The sequence below is a fragment of the Andrena cerasifolii genome, chromosome 6 (genome assembly GCF_050908995.1).
Source record: "Andrena cerasifolii isolate SP2316 chromosome 6, iyAndCera1_principal, whole genome shotgun sequence".
Lineage (NCBI taxonomy): Eukaryota > Metazoa > Arthropoda > Insecta > Hymenoptera > Andrenidae > Andrena > Andrena cerasifolii.
The window spans coordinates 6,000,355-6,022,172 of NC_135123.1; the positions used below are offsets into that span (position 1 = coordinate 6,000,355).

General features: G+C 44.0%; 1 protein-coding gene across 3 annotated transcripts in view; it reads left to right on the forward strand.

Moving 5' to 3' along the window:
- The window catches only part of Carpa (Carbonic anhydrase-related protein A), a 236,133-nt gene extending 214,962 nt beyond the window's left edge, over positions 1-21,171 (forward strand). For 2 of the 3 annotated variants that reach the window (XM_076813867.1, XM_076813869.1), the window contains 4 exons: positions 16,059-16,213; positions 16,816-16,941; positions 19,484-19,532; positions 19,619-21,171. In XM_076813867.1, coding sequence (XP_076669982.1) covers positions 16,059-16,213; positions 16,816-16,941; positions 19,484-19,532; positions 19,619-19,698 — 410 coding nt within the window. In that variant the 3' untranslated portion in view covers positions 19,699-21,171. The remainder of the gene's footprint in view (positions 1-16,058; positions 16,214-16,815; positions 16,942-19,483; positions 19,533-19,618) is intronic. The other variant, XM_076813868.1, reaches the window with a different exon arrangement.
- Positions 21,172-21,818: the final 647 nt, after the last annotated feature.

The window sequence follows — 21,818 nt, forward strand, 5'->3', positions numbered from 1 at the left end:
AGATTGTATCGCGGGCCGGGCTCTTCCAGTCGGAACGAGCCGACGACAGCTCGCCACCCCGTGATTCTGCAAGATGCGCCGCCGCCATTTTGGGGCTGCCCGATGCCTCCTGCAAGATTCGAGCGGGATGGGATCGAGTTCCGTGGTTCGAGAGACCCACGCGGGAACGCGGCAAGATTCCCAGCGAAACTCATCCGAGTCCCGCGGACAGCCAAGCGACTACCCTTTGCGGTCTTCATCGGCCCAGCCGCTGGGTTATCGCGCGAGGAAAGTCACCGAAGTAGAATCCAATTAGGGGGCGAAGATTAAACGAAAACAGAATTAAACGGTATTGTTTCAAAGTTAACCGCGATTACTTTGAATACCCACGCAGGAGGCTTTCGAGATTTCCAGCCGCGCTTTCGAAATGGTATTTAAACGCGGAACGAGGCGGCAGCGGAGCTTCTCGATCGGATAAATCGAGCGTAACGAAGTATAAAACGACGATTTTTTATAGTATCGGCGGGGATATAGTTACTCGACCAGGTAAGCTACTAACTGCGTTACAATGCGACTTGCGTCATTACCCGGAGATTATGTCGCGTGCACACGATCCACACTGCGTCGCAGATCAAATATGGGCGTCCCCCGTGTATCGTACACCGCAGTGTAAACAGCCAGTGTTAATATTTATGAATCGGTCTAATTCAAACGCTAGGACTACTGACGCGCTTGCACGCGATCAGCTCGATTCGCGGGCGCAAAATACGTATTTGAAGGTGAGGGGAAAAACAGGGAATGTCGAAAACAGCTTTATCGAGAAAATTAGGATTTAATTCTTTAGACCACCAGTAAAGAAACAAGGTTCAAGGAATTTGTCTGCATTCTTCAGAACATTAAGCTTATCCCCTAATTAGGCATGAGAAAAAATAAGTAAGAAAATAATAATTGTTTTTACTGTTTTAATATTTGCTCAAGTTTGAACAGGGCAGCAGACCGAAGCAAAATGAGAAATTTCTATTTCTTTTTATTAAAATTTACCCCTGTGTTTATTTCTATATTTTCTGTTACTGTTTTGTATTTCTTTTCAATGGTGATGAGGGTGCTCCACCAACAACCATTATAGATGGTTCGATAATAATGGGGACTCTTAACAAATTTTTCTTGCACTATTCCTTTATCATAACTTTTTGTTGTACATCCAGAACAGGAGCTTATGCTTAGGCATAGGGTGGTAGTCTAGTGAAATTAGACGGAAATATGCCCAATCCACGGAATAAATCTCAGCCAGCTAAATTTTGGTGTGGGTCTTTAGTGGTTATAAACAATATGTCAAAAGTCCCCATCGATCCGAGCGTCGTTGAAAATTTTACAGAGATTTAAAAACGGGTTTTCGCGAATGTCTCTTTATCTACCAAAATTGCGCTGCACTCAGGCGAACTCCCCCCACATATTTACAGAGTTTCATAATTTTTTGAATTTCCGGGTCCGGGATATTCCGTTGCTAAAAGTATGGGGGTTGAAACTTGGTGACCCGATATACATGAAAATGATCACTCCTACAGAATAAACTCATAGAACCTTTTTTGTAGAAAATTTCCTAAGCTACAAATTCCATAATAACTATTTTTGTCGTAAAACTGCTAGATAACGAGATATTCGCGAAAATAAAACGTTCTTTTAACCCACTGTAAAATTTTTGACATATTGATTAAAACGACTAAATGAAGGTCCGTGCCACAATCTAGCTCGCTGAAATTTATTCCGAAGACAGATCCTAATTTCACTGGACTATGGAAACATTCCGCATTTTGTTCCATTTTGCTTTTAACCAGTATACTAAACCTTTAATGTTATCTTGCGGAGGCCTTTGAACTTTATCACCCTTCGTGATTCGACAGTTCTGTAGTCTCAGTTGCCACCAACAAAACGTGCTGTAAATCTTAAAATCACTAGAAATAGACATTCCCCATTTCCCCTCACCCTTCATCCCCCTATCTAATGCCGAAGACACTTTTTATTATAATAAAAACGCGATCCAGATGAGCGTCTCGGCTTTAAACTAATTTCGGTAGAGTGTTCCTCGATCGCAGGCAGCCAGGCGAGAGGGGACCGTTGAATTGTTGAAACGCGTGTATCGTCGTGAAGTGAACGTGGGTCGAGGTAGCAGTTCCCTTCATTTGAGGAAAGAAATCAGAACGGTTTCAATAATGCAAGGCAAAAGTCGACGGTGAGTCGGGGAACGCATACGTGAGCCTCGTGACTTCTTCCTCGCGCTGGCAGGAAGGATGGGTGCAATCATGTGTATCTTTCACCGTAAACGGCCCCGTAATATATAGGAACAATAAAATATCCAGCGGGACGAAATAAGGCAAGCCGCCGGGACCGAATATGAATACGGCGCGTGTCTATGCGTACGGTTTTCCAAAGCGAAATGAAAAATGCGACGCGTTACTCCGGCGACGCTGGGAGCAAATATAAAATTCCTCGTAGCATCTTGGCTGTCTCCGCGCACTACGTGTATCCGATTCGGCGCAGTGTCGGCGTTTATATTAACTTCCGTCTCGCAGGCTAGAAAATATAAAAAAAAATATATATCAGTCACGCGATACCGAACATTTCGGAAACGTCTATTCCGCATCTGTCCGAATAAATATTAATAAACGCGTTAGAATTCTTGCTGGCCGAGCTCTCGAACCCGAGAAGCAAATTCTGAGAAGCAAACGGCGCGGTATTTAGACTAGCAAGATGGATGTGAACCAGAAAAATCCCTGCCTTCTTCCCGAGCCACTTTACGCTGAAAAGAGCCATGCCCTATTATCTCCGAACAGAGAGTCAGGGACGCCACGTATATACGGCATGCATGCGGCGTGTATTTCCACTTTGTTTCGCTCAACTAATGGCGGGCTTTTGTCCCCCGCGGGCCTTCTTTCTGCTTCTTTACACGCGCCCCTTTTCAATGGCGCTATCGTCGCGTGCGATGAATCGAGACCCACCGATTCACGCGTGTCCTGAGGCACCGGATTGGAGATCTCCAAGCTTCAGGCGATCTTCGACCGACCTGCGCCTGCAGAGCAGTCGGGGGTTGCGTGAAAGAGTTGCGAGCTTTCGTAAATTGAAAGTCCAACTTGTGGAAGACCCCGATCGAAGGCATGCGTCGCACCGGGCGATTTTTATAGCCTCCTCCGAGGCGGACGGCTTAGTATCCCCGAAAATAGCGAAGCAACCCCCATCCACGTCATAAACCCGGCACCATTGAATGCCCTGAAAGCCCTCGAAACGGCACAACCGCACCCCCTTCGTTGTCCACGCCAACAATGATCGCTCGATGCTCGGAGGAACGCTGTCACCCACCCAGCCAGTAGTACACGTCAACCATTTGCTCCCGGCTGGGGCGGCTCTATGCCTGCATCCCTATGAAATGCAGATAATAGATGAAATATTCGCCAGGTATGCCTGGTATTAAGCCGACACCCCCGACCTTGTGTTTTACAGCCACCCACCCCGCCGACAACTGTTTCTCCCCCGGCTAGGATAGGCCCTCTACGCCCACGCAGACTGTCGCCATCCATTGCTAACGAGGTCTAAGACCGTGTACACGAGGCTACAATGCTAGCGGCAGCTACCCCTCGCCGAAAGGGGTGCGCAACGTGGAGCTGGATCGCGAGCTATCCGTTCGAAGCATTTCTATCTTCCACCTCCCAACGGCACCGCGCCACCCTCTATTCTCCTTTTTCTGGCTGTTTCCCTAACGCGTCTCGAGTCGATAGAAATATTTTCCATGGTCGCTGGGGGATGGGGCGCGGAATTTATCACGGTGACATACCATTCTCGTGGACCCGAAACGATTTTTTTTCACCGGCGCCTCGTTTAACGGGGCGAGAACCTCGGAAGGGGTGCGTTCCGCGTGCCCCAGGGATGATTTTCCTTTGCGAAATATTGGAAATATTATTGAACGCTTTAGTCGGTTAATACCCTAGTAGCACAAAATATTGAATGCACATAGATCCGATATTAAAAAGAGCTTCAATCTCTTTTTGATATTTAAATATACATGCAATATTTATTCCAGATTAAGAAGCAAATATTTTTTTTCAAATATACTGGAAATATTCATTTTATATTATAAAAAAAATATTTTTTCAAATATAAAGTAAATATTTATTTAATGGTAGAAACAAATTTTTTCCGAATGTTCGGGAAATATTCGTTTTATATTAGGAAAAAAATATTTTTTCAAATATAAAGTAAATATTTATTTAATGGTAGAAACAAAATATTTTTTTCCGAATGTTCGGGAAATATTCGTTTTATATTATAAAAAAAATATTTTTTCAAATATAAAGGAAATATTTATTTAATAGTAGAAACAAAATTTTTTTCCGAATGTTCGGGAAATATTTGTTTTATATTATGATAAAAATAACACAGAGGCTCTCGATTTGGAATGTAGTTTTAATTAAATCAGTAACTTTTCGAGTCACTTGGTATAAACTAGTCTCAATTGTTAGTTCTACACTCAATTATTAGTAGTAGTATAAATTATTTCGCAGTGGTCTTGGTAAGAAATCTACAGGAGATCTGTCACTCGGTAAAGAATATTCGTACCCCCGCGACGGAGGTGAAAAGTGGCGGAATATGGGAGCATTCTCTGCCGTAAATATTTAAAAAGATTTTGTATACCGAAACGCTGGTTCCGTGATTCGAGAAATCCCATGAGCGATTCTCTCACGCGCGCCAGCGATTCCGAGTAATGAACGCGAAAAATGCTTCGTGAATCATTGCGAGCGTTCTGTTAAACATGAGTGGAAACCCGAGGCAACTTTGAAGAATCTTCCGTAACTGCAAACTTTTTGTTTCTTTCGAGAAAGTTTCACGATATTTGTAAAGTATTTATTTATTTCTACTGTAACTTGCTGGTTTTTAACTTTCTTCGGAAATTTGTTTTATGGACTTAATGAAATACTTTAATGCCGAACTGGGCACTGTATATTTATTATATCTTAAACAATGAATAAACATTTTTTTGTTGAAAATATAATGTAAAGATGGTGCCACCTCGAAAAAAAGGAACGATTTGTTGCCATGATTCCGGCCGTTGTGTTTATCTGAAACAAAAGAACCAAAAACTGCCGCAGACAGCAGAAAGACTATCACAGGTAGCAGATTTGGAAGAAGTTACAATAATTTTTAAAATAGCTGCAATTTGAAAATTAAATATCGACATTTGCGATTTTTTCTCGGGTTTTTCGGGCTACAAAATTAAAAAATAAATAGAAAAGAAGATTATTCTGACCTAATTCTGCTAGGGACGATAGCGACACATCTGTTAAAAATGTATGCGCAAGATGGGCCCAATCGCTGAAATAGAATTTGAGATATGGTGGCAATCATTTTCTAAAACACCGTTTTGAGAGAAACACGTTTATAATTTTGGCGCAAATTCTACTTGCAACTAATTTGCCACGCCTGGTCCGTAGAGGACACCTTCCTCTTCCTCAAAAAAGTCTTGCTGAGCCGATTTTTCCTCTCGTCCGTCACAGTAGAATACTCCTTAAGAGTCTGTTCCGATCTAGAGCACATAAAAATAGGTGATCTCTAGGAATTAATTAAAGGCACACTACTAAATATAATTTAATGGGACATTTTACATTGTATTAAGGATGTCTTAAACTATAGAAATAATTTTTTTGTTTCATAATTAATCATTGCAGACGGCACTGGGGGGTCGTTAAATTCGAGGCGTCAAAAAATTCATCCAAAACGGTGGAATCCGTAGCACCTAAATGATTGGTCTAAAATAAAAAAACAATACCAGATTATTAAAGAGCATGAAACTCGCTCGTGGATGGACCAGTAAAAACGACAAAACCTGACATTTTCTGAGAAAATAACGACACTTGAAGTTTGAAATCACTTTTTCCTATAATCTTCGTCTTTCACCGCCTTTAAAAAATATAAATTTTCATTTTTTTTAAATTTGACTGGTCTATCCACGAGTCAGAAGTACATTCTTCAAATTAAAAAAAGTTTCAGTCGAATCGGATAATAACTTTTGATGATACAGGTCCCACCGTTTTGAGAACACTGTTTCGAGAAAAACGCGTTTAAAGTTTTACGCGAGTACCGAGTGGCCGGGTGTTACCCCTGCATTTGCCGCTACTCAAATTCCTATAATTTTGGAAATTTTACGAATTTCAAAATATCCTTTTAAACATATATTCCTAAAAGGTTAAACATTCGAAAAAAGAAATAAAGAAAAATCGATTTTTAGACCGGATCCTCCCCTTAATCCACATACCCTAATGCTTCTCCCCCTAGTTTAGAGTATTTTTCTCAACTACTTTCCCGCGGGATCTGTTTGGTCGAACATTCGAAAATTACCTCCCAGAAATTAGAACACCTGGCGAGAGGCGAGCCCCATCTAATTATATAAAATACACAAGCTGAGGTTAATTTGGGAAATTGAATGTATTTAATGAGTGTGCAAACGAGTATCGACTGACAAACACCGCCTCTCTGCGAATCAAATTAAATGCAAGCTTAATGACAGGCGGAAAATGAGATACCCGCCCCGGACCAATTTATGTGCCACCGCTAAAGTTAAACTCGTTAATTTCAGCCTGAAAAATGATAACAACATTCCACCGCTAGCGCCGCGTATTGCTTGCACGATAATTTCCAAAGTTCGCCCAGGCATTTACGAAGGAATCGCTAAGCGCAATCACTTAAAAATCAATGTTCAGGGAGGGGGCGTTTAAATTCGTCGCTGTTAACGACATAAGTAACAAACGATTCGCCTGGCAGGGGAATTCTGCTGGATCGAACCAGAGCAGAGTTTCGAATGAAGTTCTGTATAATGGAACAACTCGTCCGACAACGTGTTTCCTTAAGCAAAGCTCGCTCTGTCGAAACTCTCACTCGAAAAACTTGCTCGTCAGGCCGTAGGCCAAATCTGATTGTTGGGGAACTTTCGAACTGTTCCTTCTGTAGTACACCGAAGAAGAACTGCTGTGATAGAGGGTGAAAGGGGAACGAGTAAATCTCGAACGGGCTAACGTTAAGTTGTGAAAACGTTCGATTTAACGTGAATTTATCGAAACTCGCCGAGGCATACAGTTAGAAGCGGTTTAAAGGGAGTTTAATATTTCTCGCGGCGGGGTTGGCAAAACCTTGGGGTACCTGTTACGCGTCTTCGTCCGCTGCAGGGGTGAAATACCGTTAAGTGCTGTTACGAATTTCGCCCCAGCGACGATGACCACTTTCATACCGAAGACGGAAACAATGCTCTCTAACCACCCCTTTGCGAAACTTACGAAATATTATTCTTCGCGTACACGCTTGCAAAGTACACGTACCTGAAGCTCCTCAGGAACTAAAAGCGAAGCAAAAGGAGCTCCCATCGGGTCTTTCTGAAGCCGTGTGACGTGGAACTCGGTTAATATACTCAACGCATTTACAGGGATGCTGCAATTCCCTTCTGGATCCACTGAATATAATCTAATAGTAGAATGGACCGCACGAAATCTTCTCGGGAATTTTCATGAAATAAAATGTTCGTCGTCGGTAATAAAACCCTTACCAGGAGCTTTATTGGTTCATAAACTTGAGGTGTAACTTTGTGGCTCGGTGTAAAGTCAACATTGTTTTGCAAGATTGCCTTCTTCTTTAGTTGCCCGCACGGGGACCTCGTAAAACTATCTGCTGGAGGTTGAGTTCGCCAGAGAGGACGAGGATCCGTGGTGGCGTATGCCTGTAAGGCTCATATATTGCGATTATCGTCGCTGTCATCATCATTATCCTAGGTGTGTGCCCGGGCCATTAGGGTCGGTCAATTTTCTTAAGAGCCCTTCGCGTTGTCCTGAACGGTGCTCGAGCGCCATGCAAACAGCCGCACGTGCGGCCCCCCCGACACGGAACCCTCGTGGCAATGGAAATATTGATGATAGTCACGAGTCAATCTGATAATAGATAAGGGAACAACCATATCTGCTTCTGGGTTTTACCCTCGCGGGATTAGTGCTCGATAGGGGTCGATGGTCCTCGGTGTCTCATTTCAATATTTCCAAAGATCCTGGAGTAAAGTGGACTTGGATTTACCCTAAGAGTTTGCTCGAGTTAAAAAGAATAGATAGCCTGTATAACAATGATGTAAAGTGATACGTCGACGTTGGGAATTACTGATGGACAGTACTTCTGATGATGTAGCTATTTTATTTATTTATTTACTGGCTTTATTTCAGTAATTTTAGTAGGGTAGGGTGGGGCTGAAAGTCACGTTTTTTCATATAAACCTATGTAAAATTTGGTAATAACAATGTAGAGATATACGGTGGCATTTTTGTATAAAATACAACTATTACGCTTTACTTTTGCAAAGTTGTTAGTTAATGGTGTTATTTTTTGTTGAGTTATGTCACAAAATGTGTGTCAATTCAAAATGGACTTTTTGCTCAATTCTGCCCTACATAGGATGGTGGAAAGGCGAGGACCAGCTAGAGCTGATATTAGGCGTAACCTCTGTCTAAGTGTAAGTGTCGGAGCATAGCATTAGAATACAAAAGTCAGAGGAAATAAAATGAAACTAAGCTAAACTAAACACTGAAAACCGAGAACCGAGAACCGACAACCGAGAACTGAAAATTAAAACTAAAACTAAAATTAATATAGAAACTAAAACTAAGTCGTAAAATAAATTTGCGGGCGTGGTAAAAGTAAACTTATATATGCGAGCGAGCTAAGTATTTAATCAGTACTTAAGAGGTCATGCTCAGTCAGGAGGCCGAAAAAAGGTTGGTCTTTGGAAATTTTTTACTCAAAAGCTATAACACCTTAAAAGGAAAAAAGATTTTTTGAGATATGTGTTATAGCTTTTGAGTAAAAAAAATTTCCAAAGACCACCCTTTTTCGACCTCCTGACTAAGCATGACCTCTTAACTTAACATCTAAAGCAGGGCTTGAATAGGTTTCGAAAATAATTGTTTCAAACTGTTATATAAAGTTTCTGACTGAAAGAGTTATGAAGAACCTTTATTCGGAATAACCGTTATAAAGAACCTAAATATCAGACTATATAAGTATAAGTTACGGTTCCTATATAGCTCTGTAACTTTTATTTTTTAGGTTCTATATAAGTTCCAAAGCGGTTATAGAACCGATTCTTGTAACGATTGTACAGTAAAATTACGGTAAATGAAATCACAACATATTACAACTATAAATTACTGTGTGTAACCAAATTGTTTAAAAATTATTATAAATAAGTAAGCAAATATATATTATGTACACATTCGTACATATGTATATGTATACACTCGGCGGTATGCAAGGATCACTTGTATACATGTGTACAAATGTGTACATAATATATATTTGCTTACTTATTTATAATAATTTTTAAACAATTTGTTTACACAGAGTAATCTATAGTTGTAATATCTTGTGATTTCATTTACTGTAAAATTCTGTAACTTATACAGAACCTAAAAAATAAAAGTTATAGAACCTAAAAAATAAAACTTATAGAACCTAAAAAATAAAAGTTATAGAACCTAACAAATAAAAGTTATAGAACCTAAAAAATAAAAGTTATAGAACCTAACAAATAAAAGTTATAGAACCTAAAAAATAAAAGTTATAGAACCTAAAAAATAAAACTTATAGAACCTAAAACATAAAAGTTACAGAACCTAAAAAATAAAAGTTATAGAACCTAAAAAATAAAACTTATAGAGCTATATAGGAACCGTAACTTATACTTATATAGTCCGCTATTTAGGTTCTTATAACGGTCATTCCGAATAAAGGTTCTTCATAACTCTTTCAAGAACCGAAATCTTTAAAATAACAGTTTCAAGCCCTGATCCAAAGAGACCAACAGGAATCTTCCACGCCTCATTTAACTTCTTCATTCCAATAGTTCCTTCCCAATAAACAGCGGTTTCTCTATCCCTTCTCAAATCCTTCGCCCCACCGACCTACGAGCACAGAAGCTTTCCAATCAAACACAGCACCGTACATCGTGCGTGTCGATACAGAGCACCGGAGCATCTCTTCGTGGAACATCTCGAAGAGGTGGCAACTGCAGGCAAAGCGGGGGTGTGGGAGGAAAGCGTGGCGCAGTGAATGCGAGGGAAAAAGGAGGAAACCTAATGCAGCAGGTGACAAATAGTAATAAACAGGTGTCGAGGATGGGGAAGCATCAGCCGTGCAGGTGAAGCGGATTGGAATCGAGAGGGTGGCGGGAGAGGATCCCTCCGTGATTAATGAAATGCATTAACTCCCGCAGAAAATAGGGGTGCGGGGGGGGGGGGGGGGGGAGGAGGGACGAGACGGAGGGGGGAATTGAGAAACGTGTCACGGTCTGGTTCGTCCTGTTGGGCCGAGTACTCGATTTCGGCAGCGGTTCCACGGCAATGAATTTTCGAATTTCCGCTACGCGGCGCAGAAACAGGAAGCCCGCGCGCGAATTCTCGCGACATCGATCTATCGCGGCAGCGCGCGGTTTTTGTCGAGGGCCACTGTTCCTCGAATTCCCGTCCTGTCGAGATTTCCAGGCTTTCCAGGCCGTTCCCGTCGCGCGCCTGGTATCTTCTCTTTTTCCCGGTGACCGATCGCGGCGCCGAGAGAGTCACGCGTAGCTGAACAACGGTGCGAGCGAAAGGAGACGCGGTTGAAAGCCACCGACAAAAGGGGCGTTCGTCTGAGGAGGGAGCGGACGAGAAAACGCGTGCCCGAAATTAGCGGGGGTTCCGCGCAGTGGAAACGGATTTCTGACTGTGCTGCGCGAGATAGGGTCCTCGCGCTGAATACTAATAATGTGGAACGAGCTTCGAAGATAAAGCCGGCGTCGCGTAAAATAATGCTCGGGCGTAATTCTTTCGGCGTGGCAGATTTATTGTGACGTTATTTAATCCACGTTTGTGTCGTAGCTTCGGGGTGGATGGTCGAATTCGACCCGCTCCTCCCCGAGTTGCGTTCAGTCTGATCAAAAATGCCGCTGCCAGTTATCCATATCGTCCGTTCTAATCCGGCACACCCGCCGAACGTCCTACGTCAATTTATTAATCCATTAAAACGCACGTTCCGCCACGGAACTCGCAGCTTTGAATCACGATCCTGCGGCCATAGCGTCTCGTTAATCACAACACTTTCGCTCCCTTTCCCTTTGATTCGCCGGACGGTTGATGTCTCTCCGTCGTCGAGCTTTCTCCTTATTATTTATCATCCCTCCGCAGCCCCTCGCTCGGTTCTCAGCCGCGGAGAGAAGGGAATCGGGGGGCGCGATAAATAAAAATAAACGCGGGGAACACGCATTGAGGGTAACGCGAACGTGGTCTAAGATAGAGGAACGGGGATGAAAAGGAGCGTCTGAACGGGGTGTATAGCGGGACAGGGGCGAGGGGGGAGGAAGTGGTACTCGCGGATAAAAGGTTGACAGCTCTCCTGCTGCTCTGTGCCCCTCCAAGCAACCTGAATGGCGTCCTAAAAATGTTCCCCCCCGCGCTGCGAGACGAGAAAACAAGCGGGGGGCTGGGGACGGGGTGGCTGACGGGGGTCGCGCATTTATCCCCCGTGTCAGGCCACCATTTGCTGGCACGCTCGCTCCTCCTTAATGTCACGGGCTCGATACGAGAAATAGCCGGGTCGCGTCGCGACGTCGCGACGGATAGAACCTCTTGCGAGCGGAGAAGCTTTTTCAATGGCGCGGCACATTCGAAGCTCGTCCGAGTGCGGGGGATGATTTTTATTAAGGCTCGATTATAACGACGCCTTCAGCGAGGCCGCTGCCAGTCCCCAGCCTTCGTTTCACGCAGCGCGCCCTGACTTTACGATTAATCGTGCCACCGAGTGACCCATTCAGGGGGCGCGTAACGAGGAGCCTCGCCTCCGAATGGGAAAACCTATCGCGAAGTGGCGCATCGTTTAGGGGAGACCGGGGCTAGTTGTTACAATTTTCAGTTTTTTATTTTTTATTTTTTTTGCATTCCATATTCAATACTGTCAATGACTCTCACTTAAAGTACGTTCTTTCCTCTACTGATGACCGCTATCGCATGTAATTAAACGAAAACCGTGACTTTGAAACAACCCATTTTGAAGGTCGAAACGTGCCCCGAGTAGGGGCTAGTTGTTACACAATACGGGGCAAGTTGTTACAGAATTAAATTTTACGAAACGAGGCTTATTATGAGTAATATAATTATATTTTCTTGGACAAAAGTAAATTTATCAGTGGTCCGAATCTATTACAATAAATATACAATAATAAATCTATTTTAGAAATAATAAAATACTATTAAAATCAGTTGCACTAATTATCATCGTCCGTTTCATACGGGGACTCGTGCCTATTATTTGTGGTGGTTTCATTTCTCCTCTGCCTTTTTTTTTGCTGTATGTTTTTTTATTTTTATGTCATCAGTTTCCTTTTTAAATTTATTTAATAAAATCTTTTTAGGTTTTGATGTTTTACTTTTCTTTTTTCCTTTTAACAGTTGTTACTGTCGTATAAATCATTTACTAAATACAATGTAACAACATGCCCTTGTCTTGTGTAACAACTTGCCCCGGTTGACACCATTGTGTATAAAAAGCTATAACTTCAAACCAGTTTGGTGTATTCTCATGTTCTTGGTACGAATCTGTAGCTAAAGGAACACTGATTCAAACGTGGTAATATTAATTCACCAACATACCTTTATCCGATTGTTCGGTAGAAAAGATTGAAGTAGAAAGAGAAAAGTTACTATTAGTACCGAAAGCACAAAACAAAACTGTAATAAAGTGACAACGCGTGAACCGACTATGTGTATGGTTGAAACACATCAGCCACTTCGTCGTCGAAGTGATAGTGCAAGCGAAAAAAATTTAAACTGCTTTTTAACAACCTGCCCCTGTAACATCTAGCCCCGGTCTCCTCTACATTTCAACGCTAACCTCCTCAAGACTTGCCTGGATCATCCGTCCTAACAGACTGTTTCCAAACCGTGAATCGCGTTTGTTTGGGGTACCGCCGGTTTTCGCGCATCGCTTCGGGTTCAGCTCACGGGCGAGCGAGCTTCAGGGAAGAATTGCAATCGCCCCTCGCCGAGTGTATTCAATTTCTTCGACGGCTCGAACCGCCGCCCCTATCGATTATCCGTGCGAACGGAACAATAATGCACACCTCCGGGGGCTGCCTTTACGAGCTACCCCGTCACTCGAATCGTTAAGTCTCCGCGGGAATAACAGAACGCCACCCCCTCGCAACCGAACGACGAGCGGCGTCAGTTTGTTATTGGCCACGACGCGACACGCCTGGCCAAGATTTACAGTACAGGAAACATTTATCGTATCGCTGGAATATTCAGCGCGCGCTCACTTCCACCTCATTTAGTATTAGCATTCGGATAGTACTTCTGTTCTCGAAACTACTCGGTTGAAGTAAGTTGAATACCAACTACTGTTGCGAGATGAGAAGAACACCGACTACCCGCAAGCTGAAATATCACAGGGGCAAGGGGAATCGTCCGCTCGCTCCACCCAATCCCTCGCGACAAAGTCCGCCGCGTAACGCAGAACGCGAACGAAACAAATCACGACAGCCCGCGGATATTGACAGCCCCTAAAGGTACGTGTCCACTTGAGAGAATTCGCGCAAGTTACTCTCAATAGTTACTCTCAAATTGTGTGTCCACTTGGGAGCAATTTCGAAAATTTTTACTCTCAGGCAGGCGATAGAAAACTCGCCGAGAGCTTACTATCCGATAGAACTCTCAGAACCGTGTCCACTAGAAATTGGTCTGCGCCTACTCTCTGCAGTTCCTCTCAGTTTCTTTTAAGCTACGAACGAAGTGAGGCCGTGATTATGGATGTGCAAGAACTTAGCGCTTTGACTATTGCTTATAATATTTTAAAAAAGAGAAAGAAGCAACTTAGAAAGAGAAATTGCTGGGTGGATGAAATGAAATAGTTATATATTTTGAGTTGGTTACAATAAATGGCGTACATAAAATGTGTCTCACCACTTGGCTCGACGCAGACAACCTCGGCCGCGCATTTCTCCCGGCTGACCGCCTAACAACACTTCTCTGGCAACGCCGTGCCTCGCAACACCTTTCTGGCAACACCGTGTCTGCCGCGACGCGAGCCTACTACATAACCCAGAAGACCTACTCTCGCGACAGCACTCGCAGAACACGAACCTGGTTCGTATTTCGGAAGCAACTGTCGGATAGTAATATTATTATGTATCCACTCGAGAGCAAGTAGCAACGCGTACGCTGTCTGAGAGTTGACCGTCCCTCTCCGACAGTCACTCTCGGACGTATGTCCACTTGCGAGATATACTCTCGAGAGCTTCTCGCGCGAGTTTTACTCTCAAGTGGACTCGTACCTTAAGAACCTAAAAGTAGGATTTCTTGGAGGGGATAGGGTGGAGCGAGCGGGCGATTCCCCTTGCCCCTGTGACATTTCAGCTCGTGGGTAGTCGGTCTTCTTCTCATCTCGCAATAGTAGGTACTTTATCAATCAATGATTGTTTCATTAGGGTGGCCTCTATTCTCAACCTGCGATTTCTTTTACTCTCACCCCTGTTATGGTTCCATTTCATGAATAACTTCTACAATTATTTCAATTTCTTCGTGAAATTTTGGTTAAAATGTTCATAAATGATAAGCTTCCAGAATCAGTAAAAAAAATCGATTTTTTGAAGCTGAAATAGTCCACCACCTTAACCTTATTTTCAACATCCGATTTCTTTTACTCTCACCCCTGTTATGGTTCCATTTCATGTATAACTTCTACAATTGTTTCAATTTCTTCGTGAAATTTTGGTTAAAATGTTCATAAATAATAAGCTTTCAGAATCAGTAAAGAAAAATCAATTTTTTTATGCTGAAATAGTCCACCACCTTAACCTTATTTTCAACCTGCGATTTCTTTTACTCTCACCCCTGTTATGGTTCCATTTCATAAATAACTTCTACAATTATTTAAATTTCTTCGTGAAATTTTGGTTAAAATGTTCATAAATGATAAGCTTTCAGAATCAGTAAAGAAAAATCAATTTTTTTATGCTGAAATAGTCCACCACCTTAACCTTATTTTCAACCTGCGATTTCTTTTACTCTCACCCCTGTTATGGTTCCATTTCATAAATAACTTCTACAATTATTTAAATTTCTTCGTGAAATTTTGGTTAAAATGTTCATAAATGATAAGCTTCCAGAATCAGTAAAAAAAATAATCGATTTTTTGAAACTGAAATAGTCCACCACCTTAACCTTATTTTCAACATCCGATTTCTTTTACTCTCACCCCTGAATACGCTTCCATTTCATAAAAAAATAGTCCCTGATAAAGATTATTGCAATCGGACAACAGGAGAGGGTGCCAACCAGGCCTTGAAGGTTAAAATTCATCAATGGTTTGAATTTGAAGAATTTCTCAAAAATGGTAGGTCGGCACCCTTTCCGGTTGCAATAAACTTTTTCAGGGACTGTTTTCTTATCAAATGGCGCCGTGCTAGGGGGTTGAGAGCAAAGGAATAAAAAAAATCGACACGTATAAATAAGGGCCACCCTATTGTTCCGTAGCACGGGGATGCGAAAAATATTTCCAGTGACGTACGAAAAACGCAAATCACCCATAGACGTGTGGTGGCGGTAATGAACGACGCTGCATCGAGAGCAGTTGTTGCTTCGAGCGCGTCCCCCCCGGTTCTCGAGAAGCACTCGAAAAAGAGTGCTCCATTGCCGCAAACATACCGAGGCGGCTCATGATTCGTGACGTTTCTCGCCGGCAATTTGCCCCGCGAACCGTGAAACGGGCGAAAGAGGAGCGGGCTCGAGTATCGCGTCGAGACGTGACTCGCGATCGTTTGACAGTCCATTCGTGTGGAGTGATACAGAAGAAGGGAGAAGCACCTTTCGAGGTTGGCAGTCTTGTCGGGGAGCCGTTGAATCGCGCTGAACAGCGGGCGCGGAGGAAATTAAGTGTGCGTGCTTGCCGGAACGAATGAAATTCGCGGCGCGAGGAACGTGTGGCTTGAAGATCCTACGTGTTCTGACGAAGGGAATTTGTTTTTTTATGCGCAGGCGACGAAGCACCTGTACGTCACCTGTCCCTGAAGAGTCTCCTCCCGGAGACGAACGGTTACATGACTTACGAGGGTAGCACGACTCATCCTGGTTGTTGGGAAACGGCGGTATGGCTGATCCTCAACAAGCCCATCTACGTTACCGCGCGAGAAGTAAGTGCTAACCCGTTCTACCCACCCACCCCTCGATTTATTATTCAGATCCTTCTGGCTTTTATTACCTTCTTCGCCGCACCCAGCCCCCGGTCAATTTGTCGATGCTCTCGCTTCACCATCCGCGATGAAGTTGCTTGCTGTTCTTGCATAATCTCCGTACTAGCTGCTAGACCACTGGATATACCAGTAGCATCGACGAGCCACCGGTAGACAGGATTATGCAAAAAGTATTGGCGTTCTGTGCATATTTTTATGGAAATTCGGAGGTGTTGATCTTGGAATTCGATTCAATGGCCTGGGGGTGGCTTGTGGCGGAGTTATTAAGTTTATTAACGTTGCAAAGTTACGAGCGGGTGTCGGTGGTATTTCTATATTCATAAGGAGCGTACCGGCGATAAATTAAACGAGATAGCTTCTACTAAATTTGTAAGGTGCACGAGAACATTGTTAGCCTAAGTGTATTATTTTGAAATTCAGTTGCCGGCCGAGCAATTCTCGTATTTACCTCCCCGCCGTTACTTAACTGGCTCTACTTTATGGTTAAATATTGAACGAGGGGAACGGAGATCGTTGCAACGTAATCCTAATCCCATTTCCAGCTTTACGCACTAAGGAAACTAATGCAAGGTCCGGTCGCCACTCCGAAAGCCCCCTTGGGAAACAATTCGAGGCCGCTGCAGGATCTTCATTACAGGACTATACGGACGAACATCGATTTTCGCAAGGTGAATTGCCACTCTGCCTTCTTCCCTCCCCATTCCCGTGCAACGCTAATTTTTTCATCCGCTAATGCGATTAACTGCGTGAGCAGCGAGCACGTTCGACCGTATCACCGCCCAGATAGCTTCGTGCATCCCAAGGACGTCCGTTTCATGTCCAGTTTATATCCGAACGTCCTACGTCCGTTTTTGAACACACCTGGGATGTTCGCAAGACTTAAACTTCGGATGTTCTAGAAACGTCCGTCGCGAAAGGTCCGCGGATGTTCTCGGGACTTAAATTTCGAATGTTCTAGGAACGTGCGCCTCGTTAATCTTGTAAGTCTCGTGATTGCTTTGCACAACTACATTTCGAATGTCCCGAGAATATATTCGTCTGGTAAGTCTTGTGAATGTTTAGAAGAACTAAGTTTCAAGTGTTCTAAGAACAACCATCTTGTAGGCTTTACAGATGATTAAGGTTAGGTTGCAAAACAGTCTTAAGGTGGTAGGTTCTCACTACGGCTCGCGTCGCCTCGGTGTTCCTGTACCTGAAGTTATCTTGCCTCGGTTCATATGTTTGGTCAGTTGCTCAGAGAACCTCTTTCTGTGCAATCGTCAGTAGGCTCACAGTACGCCTCGCCTCTCTTCCTCAAAGTATTCTTCAGGAATCGCTGAGGCGAGGCGAGGCGCAGGGTGAGTCAAATTGTCAAACTGCATAAGAAAAGCATAGGAAGAATAAAATGAGCCAAGGCGAGGCGAGGCGTAGTGAGAGCTTGCCTTTGCGACTAACAAGGGGAGGACACCATGTGGTAGACACCGATTTTGATGAGCCTTGGCACTGTGGGTGACGGGAAAGTGAATGACTCCTGTAGTTCAGTCGTGATGGCTTTTATTGCTCGACGTTGAACAGGCACGGTGTCGTCCGTACTGTTCTCTGGTTTGGTCCTGACTGTTGCTGTGTGGGCTCTCGGCGCGGATCTTTTGGGGACCGTCGTCTCTCGCGTCGCACAGGATGTTTATCCCATAACTTATCGACGACGGTCCTCGTCGCTTTCCGAGAACCCCCAAGATGCTATTGAAACGCTACGCATCGACGCCGAAATTCGAAACGTCGCCGATAACGTTACTGTCGCCGACGACCAAACTAACAGCCTGGTCGAATTGAGGCGGCGTGCTCGTTGCACGGGCCGCCACAGCACGATGGATCTATGTCGAAAATAAGTAAATAGGTGTCCGAGCGTTTCAGCCAATAGGCCTTAATAATATTTATAATAGAGATATTTACATGTAAATTATTAAAAATTTAGGGTTTTAGTGGGCAAAAATCCCACACTACCCTGGCACCCGCAGGAGATTCCCTTCTGGAGGCGTCGGGGTGACTTTTGAAGATGTCTGCACGTTAAAAAAAAACATTATAAATTTTTTTTATAAATTTTTTTATAACTTGGGAAAATCTTCAAAAGGCACCCCGACTCCTTCAGAGGGGAATCCCCCTGGGGTGCCAGAGTAGTGTGGGGTTTTTACCCATTAAAATCCCACGGCCACTATGAAATTTTTAATAATTTCCATGTAAATATTTGTATTATCAAAGCCCATTTGCGGAAACGTTCGCACACCTATTTACTTATTTTCGACATAGATCCATCGTGCCAAGGCTCATCAAAATCGGTGTCTACCGCATGGTGTCCTCCCCTTGTAAAACTCGTCTTTGCGCTATTTTTTTTCTTTTCATCATTTCCCTTTCCTTCTTATTCCTGTTTTTGCATTGTGGAATAAAGACGCTTAATTAAAACGCTGGAATGTTCCCGGGTAGCACAGTACGTCCTAAAGACGCCTGTCTTAAGACGAATGTGAAATTATAACGAATGAGTCTAGAGGTCGAAAGCTGATATTTTGCAGAATATTTCACGCCAATGCGCATTTTTTTAAAACAATTAATTTAACTTGTATACTCAGAAATTAAAAGTTTCTACAAGGAAGTGTCTTGGGTAGTTGCGAAAAGTGGTTGCTTCGTAATCTAGAAGTCTCGGGTTCGATTCCCGTCACCGGCAAATTTATTTTTCTTAATGTCCTAACCCAGACCTGATGTAAGCGTCCTCGAGACGCCTTTAGGACGTATTTAACTTTACTTTCGGATATTCGCGAAAAGTGTTCCGAGGATGTTGACACAGCATGTCCTCAGAACGTCTCCCACTTTGTAAATAGGAGCTTCCTACGACATTTAAAGAGCTTAACGAGAGCGTACAGTGGACATGTGTGGACCTTCTCAGGACATTCTCCTAACTTGCAGTACGTCCGCAACGGACGTTCTTCGGACGTCCATAAGATGTCTGTGTGCTATTTGGGTGGCGAGAAATTTGGTGTAGAAAAGACCTTGCAGACAACATTTACTCACAGCGCGTATCAATGTAACCTTACCGTACGTAGAAAAGCAACTATCGCACAGAAACGTATAGAAAAATAAGCGCGATCACTGAAACGAAAGGATATCCCCCCGCAAATAGGCAGAATTTCAGCAGCGCGTGCAGAGGATTAATCAGACATGCATGTATCTTTCTGTCGACAGCGGCCAGACTCCAAGTGTCCGTCGATGGCGCAGGACATGCACTATAGAGGTAACCCAGGACATTACCCAGGCTCTAGGAGCCCCCGAACTTCTTACCACCTCGCGAAGGGATCGCCTCGATGAGAATCTGAAAAGATGACTTTTTCTTTCCAGCCAACACGTGGCAGGACGATGGCTCCCTCTCGCACAACATGGACTCGTACAACATAGTCTGAATCGATGCCAAGCCTCGCGGCCACGGCTAGCAGACGTTTCCCGGCTGGGGCGGAACAGTGCGATTATCTGCCATGGGAAAGGAAAAACGAGTCGAGTAGGCTTAAAACAAAAAAACAAAAAAAACGGTTCGCGGTTCGGGGTGCTCGGTTCGTCCAGTGGCACTTTAGGGACGAGCGACGGCCCGAGGTTCACACTTTCGAGGCACGATCGGCTTCCTCGCCGGTTGGCTGATTTCGGGACAGGGATGAAAACGGACATTACCGCTCGGTTCGTTCGCAGTCGTGACGGGAGTGCGTTTGCTCGGACACGGCGATTAGAACGGAGGAGCGATCGACACAGCTTCGCGTGCTTCGATAGGATAACGATTTCTGTTGGTCCGACGGACGAGGGAACTCAGGAGCAGGGAGAAAGACGGGCACGGGTTCCGACGCCGATTTCCAACGCTCCCCGGACCTCGCGGGGATGATAGGTGTATCCCCGTGCGACGGGGATTTGTATTTGCCACGCGAATACGTTTAGGAAACCGTTCCCGTCGTTCTTTCGGCGTCGCGGGAAGGACGAATGGATGTAACCGTGGCAAAATGTACCGTTCAACGAGCAGCGTTCCCCGAGACATTCTCAGGCGTCCGGGAGGTAATTAATTGTTGTAACCCTTTGCTCCCCGTAATCGTTCCTCCGTCGCGTTTCGGTGGTAATACTCGATTCGACTCGGATAAGAAATTCCAGGGGCACTGTGCAAGATGCTTCGAGAAACACCTCGGTCCGTTCCTCATCTGAGGATCTAACAGAAATCGCGTACCTGTCACCGTAGGCATAATGGAATAAGAACAACGCTCGTTCCGCTTCTATAAAGTTCATGCGAAGTAAACGAAGATCGTGTTCCTCGGAGCGCCGCGTGGGCGCGAGTCGTCGAATCACTTGACAGATTTTTGTCAATTATTCTGTAGCCGGTATACGTAAACGGGGAGGGCGGACGGAGGCATGCGAAGGTGGCGAATATGGGCGAAAGAGGGTCGCGATACAGGGACACCGGGATTTCACCTATGATTCCCTAGGCGCGACGAGCGATTCCTGCGGAAAGCAGCTCGATTGTTTAGGGGGTCAGAGCGGAGAAACGGGGAAGTGCTGGACGGGGCAAGGGGGATAGAATAAAGAGTCGTGCGCTAGACCAACCGATCGCGAAAAATATTGGGTTGTCCGTAGCTTAGCCGATGGACGAATGATCCAGCGCTTTTGTATATAAACAGAGACACACACAGAGACACAGACACAGACACGAGAAATAAAAAAAAGAAAATGGAAAAATCCCGTAAAATGGGAACTACTACCGAATAGGATTAAGCAGATTCAGAGGACATTTAGGGAGGCATGTGCAGAGTGTGTATAGAGACTAACGTTGTATCATACGAAAGTGAACGTTTAACGATTGTGGTTAATGAATAACGATAATAATAAACGCAACGTTATATTGTACGATAATAGTCTCCGCGTAATTATTCTGTCTTCTTGCTTTTCTTTTGCTGTTTCAGGGGGAACGTTTCTTCAAATATTCATTTCGTCGAACGAACCGTGCGACAGTCGTTTAAATGGAAGATTGGTGATTATTGATATTAACTGAGATTATTTTCGATTTCTAATTGCAACTGAGCTTGGATCAAGCATTTCTCTTTCAAGTTTAGTGACGATCTCACCTCTAGTGGAGCTCTACAGGGTGTCCCACTAAGGAATGGACAGCGCGATATCTCTTAAAGTATTGTCGATAAAAATATAAAAAAATAGGGAATTGCATGGTTCGAGGGGGCCCATTTATTAGCGCTAATAAATGGGCCCCCTCGAACCATGCAATTCCCTATTTTTTTATATTTTTATCGACAATACTTTAAGAGATATCGCGCTGTCCATTCCTTAGTGGGACACCCTGTATATTCTCACCGTACGAAGACCTCCAGCACCCTCTGAGCTTTTCAAATTCTTCGGTAAAAATCTTTCTTCTCAAGGATCCGTTTCATTTCTGCATTTATTCGACGATTAACCCTTAACTGGTATCCTGGGGTCGCTCGTGACCCCAAGCACCCAAAGTACGATGTACAATTTTCAGTTGCCTAAGTTGGTAAACTGA